General features: G+C 56.1%; 1 protein-coding gene across 1 annotated transcript in view; it reads right to left on the bottom strand.

The window, feature by feature from the left end:
• TBC1D8 (TBC1 domain family member 8) overlaps positions 1 to 4,997 on the bottom strand; it is a 78,978-nt gene that overhangs the window by 28,435 nt on the left and 45,546 nt on the right. The window contains exons 9-10 of the mRNA XM_015571560.1: positions 3,022 to 3,236; positions 2,050 to 2,167 (exon numbers count right to left, since the gene is read on the bottom strand). Of these exons, the coding sequence (XP_015427046.1) occupies positions 2,050 to 2,167; positions 3,022 to 3,236 (333 nt within the window). The remainder of the gene's footprint in view (positions 1 to 2,049; positions 2,168 to 3,021; positions 3,237 to 4,997) is intronic.

The following is a 4,997-nucleotide window of genomic DNA, read 5'->3' on the forward strand; positions in this document are numbered from 1 at the left end:
TGGTGAAGACGGACGGTGGGGTGGGGAATTATGGGGGATGTGGGGGAAAGAAGACAACTGTAATAATCTGAACAATAAAGATTTAATTAAAAAAAAAGAAAACAAAAAGAAGTGAATCACCAACACTCTCAAAGACAGGCAAAAGACTGAACAGACGCTTCCAAAGAGATGATAAACAAATGGCCAGTAAGAACAAAAATGTATGTTCAACATCGCTAATCATCAGAGAAATGCAAGTTAAAATCACCATGATGTGCCACTTCTTACACACTAGAAGGGCTAAAATTAGAAAGACAATTCCAAGTGCAGCAAGGATGTGGAGCGACCAGGACGCTCATATATTGCTGATACAAGGTTTGTGACTACATTATAATATGCTTTGAAAAACTGACCATTTCTCATGAAGTTAAACAAACAACTAACCTATGACCCAGCACTTCTCCTAGGTAAATACTCAAGAAAACTAACAGGTAGCATTCACACAAAAGCTTTAATGTTCATCGCAACTTTATTTAGTATAAAAAATTGGAAACAACTCAAATGTCTAACGAGATGAGGTAGACAAATGGCCATATGCTCGCTCAGCGAACACTCAACAAGGACAGGAAAAGCTGCTGGCTCCGTGTGGAGGAAGCCAGCCCAGCAGGGAGCACGCTCCACACCCGCTCCAGGGCAGGCCAGTTCACTGGTGGCGACCGCGGCGTGCCTAGGGTTGTCCACAGCAGGGCAGGGCAGGGGAGAGCCTCCACCTGTTCAGTCTGGACGGGGCGGACATGCGGTGCGGCCCGACCCGAGCCCTGCTAGCACGGGAGCCCGAGCTATCCCGGAGGCACTGGTGATTGAGGGCAGCACGCCTCCCCGCCCCAGGCTCTCTATCCATTGCGACTCTGTACAAAGTCACACCACCCGCCACAAGATCCAGTGAGAAGGGAGGCAAGCCAGTGAGCCAGCCCAGGCACAGGAAGGAATACCAGGGCCCCCAGAAGGCGGGAGGCAGCGCCCCTCCCCTGCCGCCCTCCCTCTCCCAGGGGTGTCCGCAGCCCTTCCCCCTGCCTCGCCCTAGGTCAAGGCCCATCTCAGCTGGCTATTTCCTGCTCCCCTGCTGCACCTAACTCTGGGCCATCTCCACCTCCGGCATGACCAGCATGACTGGCATGACCAGGAGGTGCCCTAGGGGTGTTACCAAGGCAGTTTTTTTAAAAATATATTTTATTGATTTTTCACAGAGATGAAGGGAGAGAGACACAGAGTCGGAAACATCGATGAGAGAGAAACATCGATCAGCCGCCTCCTGCACATCCCCAACTGGATGTCCGGGAGCATGTGCTCGCATACAGCAACCCAGGTACATGCCCTTGACCGGAATCGAACCCGGGACCCCTCAGTCTGCAGGCCAACGCTCTATCCACCGAGCCAAACCGGTTTCGGCCCAAGGCAGCTTTGGTGTCATGTTCTCCACCAGACAGCTGCTAGACCACAGACAGTGCGCATTCAACGTAAGCCACCCTGACGGCTCCAGGTGCTTCAGGTCGGAGAGCAGAGCTGCGAGCTCTCCCCGCAGCCTGCTGGGCAGCGGGGCTCCAGGCCGCCCCTGAGGCCGGGCCTAAAGGCGGCTACCTGTGTTCTTCCCTCACCTCCTCTGCTGCCCCCCAGCTGAGAGACACCTCTCTGGTTTTCACTGTTCAACTGTTTCTTGAGCCTTGAATTTTTCTTTCCTTCTTCTGAGTTCAGCGATCAACGTAAAACAATGTGTTTGTTTTTATCCAAAATCTATGCTTGTAGGTGACTTTATTTCACCCTTTTGCCAAAACTGCAGGGAATCACACCAGTGAGTTACACCCGTCAGTTATACCAGTGAGCTTTGCAAACCTGGAGCCCTGCGGTGGGTGCAGAGGGCTGAGGGGTCCCAGACCCTGGCCAGGACTGGGAGAGCCGCCTGGCCTGTGCAGGCCTTTCACATGCCAGGCACCCAGGGAGGGGGGAGGGGCAGGGGAGCATAAAGAAGGGAAGGACGAGGTGGAGGGGGAGGGGGAGGAGAGGGGCACTTACCCAGCACGCGGCGGTTGAAGTAGTCCGGGAGCATGCGCTCGCATACAGCGACCAGCAGCCAGAAGGCGTCCTCCTCCGTGGCGTAGAGCAGCAGCACGGAGGCCAGGATGTTCATGGACTGCGGGCCACAGGAGGCATTACTGAGCGGACCACATGGGCCTCAGACATTAAAGCGCCCATGTCCAAACTCTCTACAACTCAGCATCAGGGCGCCCAGCCCCCATGCCTGGCGGTGGGACGACTGCGTGTCTGTCAGTGTGGTCAGCCGCCATCTCAGTCCCCTCCATGGCCAGCCCGCCGTCTCGGTCCCCATCGTGGCCAGCCCGCCGTCTCGGTCCCCATGGTGGCCAGCCCCATGGCTTGCCCACCGTCTCGGTCCCCTGCCCTGGTCACCCTGTGGTCAGCCCGTGGGCAGTGCAGGACCTGCTGTGGTGTCCTCAGGCCCAGACTGAACTGCCTGTTCCCGTGTTCCCATCACACAGGCACACACTGCAGCTATGATCTTTAAGATCTCGCATCTAAATGTCAGGAGCTTCCCTAGCCCTGCGTGGAGGGCCTGCTGGGGGTTCCGTGTGTCTGCACCGTGGAAGCCCAACAAGCCCGAGTCCTCAGGCAGCCTTGGCGCTGCCCACCGCACTGAGGACGTGAGCGCCCACACACCATTTCCTCCCCAAAGCACCACCATGTTAAAGCTGACCCTGCATGTTCCAGAGGGAAAGACCGCGCTGCCAGTAGGCTGTTCCGCACCAGAGGCAGGAGGCTGCCCAGCCTACCCGCCGGGGCTCGGCCCAGAGGTGCTCAGGTCGGGCACCAGTCTGACCTGGCAAGCAGCCTGCCTGCCCAGGGTGCCTTCCCTGTCTCCCTGACACCTTCTCTAGGGCAGAGCCTTCCCAGGACAGTGCTGGTCCCAAGGCCGGACACAGACAGAAGCCGGGGCCAGCACCGTGTGGACTGAGGGCCCCCGCACCTCACCTGGCAATACCCGATCCTGGGGTTGCGGTGGGCGTAGGCTGTCAGGACCCTCCTCAGAGCGGCAATGCCCGTCTCGGTCTGGAAGGCGGGGTGCTCCGGCAGGGACCGGTGCAGGTCCCGCTCGATCTCCTCCGTGGCCAGGCAGCAATTCCCCAGGGACTCCTCCACCAGGCGCCCGTAGTAGCCGGGATGCGAGGCGAGGTCGGTTATGGCATCTGGCGATGAAAGGTGTTTCAGGGAGGCGGGTTCCCGGGACAGCGTCCGCGGGCACAAGACCTGCCTTGCCAGTGAACCTCAGCGAGTCTTCTGAAATATTTTGAGACTACACACAACCACAATGACTTCATTTCTGCCCAGAACAAAGAGTATGGCCTTTCTAAGAATAACCACATATACAGGGCAAAAAGTTCATACTGTAAGTGATTAATGTGCTCCTCTAAGCTGTCTTCCCTAGTGACAGAAAGAGGGAATGTGTGCGTGCACACACACATGCATACTTTCACAGGCACACACACACCATTCATGCATTAACTCGACAAGAAAGAAATGAGTGCCCACGTGTTAGCAGGAGAAGGTGCGACTACAGTGAAGCAACAGTAACAACTGTCGAGGAGCCAATGCTGCACCCACACTGACAATGCCCCTGGCACCCACACTGACAAAGCACCCGACACCCACCCTGACACCCACACTGACAACGCCCCCGGCACCCACACTGACACTCACACTGACAAAGCACCCGGCACGCACACTGACACCCACACTGACAATGCCACCGGCACCCACACTGACACGCACACTGACACAGCACCCGGCACCCACACTGACACCCACACTGACAAAGCACCCGGCACGCACACTGACACCCACACTGACAATGCCACCGGCACCCACACTGACACGCACACTGACAAAGCACCCGGCACCCACACTGACACCCACACTGACAACGCCCCCGGCACCCACACTGACACCCACACTGATAATGCACCCGGCACCCATACTGACACCCACATTGATAATGCACACGGCACACACACTGACAATGCCCCCAGCACGCACCCAGACTCCCACACTGATAATGCACCCGGCACCCAGCACCCAGCACGCACATGGACGGCTGCATTCATCTCGAACAGCTTCAATACCTCAGCAGCCCTTGTGCCAGCCCTTCTACTGCTGAGGCCACAGCTCTTGTGAACTGACTGAGCAGTCGGTTCTTTAACAAGCAGTGAGTGCGTGAACAGTCCCAGGAACCCCCAGATACCACAACCCATGGTGTTCAAACCCTTCTATACTGTGTCCGGCCCGCATATGACCTGTGTAGCACGGGGGCCACACAGGGTCAGCTGCACATGTCCGTCCCGGGGTGGGCAATGCCGAGCGCTGCTTTTTAAACTTCCTGGGATTCCCCCCGAATGTTTTCAATGTGCTGGTTGAATCCACACATGGAACCCCAGGGACATGGGAAGCTAACCATCCAATAGGTCCACTGCCCGGCTGGGGGGCTTGGTGGAGCGGCCCCCTGTGCACCGAAGGTGGGGGTTTAATCTTGGGCGGGGCGCGTACGGAGGCAGCCGATCTCTGTCTCTCTCCCGCCCCTTCCTGTCGCTCTAAAATCAATAAACATATCCTCAGGTGGGGTTGGGTAAATACAATTAAATTAAAACTAGGTAAAATAATAAAATAAAATAAAATTTGTTCATTAAAATACCTGGAAGACCATCCACCTAAACCGCTTTAGGAACTACATGATGAGTAATGTTACCTTCTTGGCCCATTATTTTCTTTGCAATATGAATATAGACCGTTTTTTTAAATATAAAAATACAGAAGGCATTTTTAATTTGAAAAGATATTTAGGCAGGTGCACAGAAGCAATTGTGACAGGCCGGGCAGTGCACCTAGAGTGCGGCCCTGCCCCAGCCCTGCCCCTGCTCTGCCCCTGCTCTGCCCCAGCCCTGCCCCTGCTCTGC

The sequence above is a fragment of the Myotis davidii genome, unplaced genomic scaffold, assembly GCF_000327345.1.
Source record: "Myotis davidii unplaced genomic scaffold, ASM32734v1 scaffold1569, whole genome shotgun sequence".
NCBI lineage: Eukaryota > Metazoa > Chordata > Mammalia > Chiroptera > Vespertilionidae > Myotis > Myotis davidii.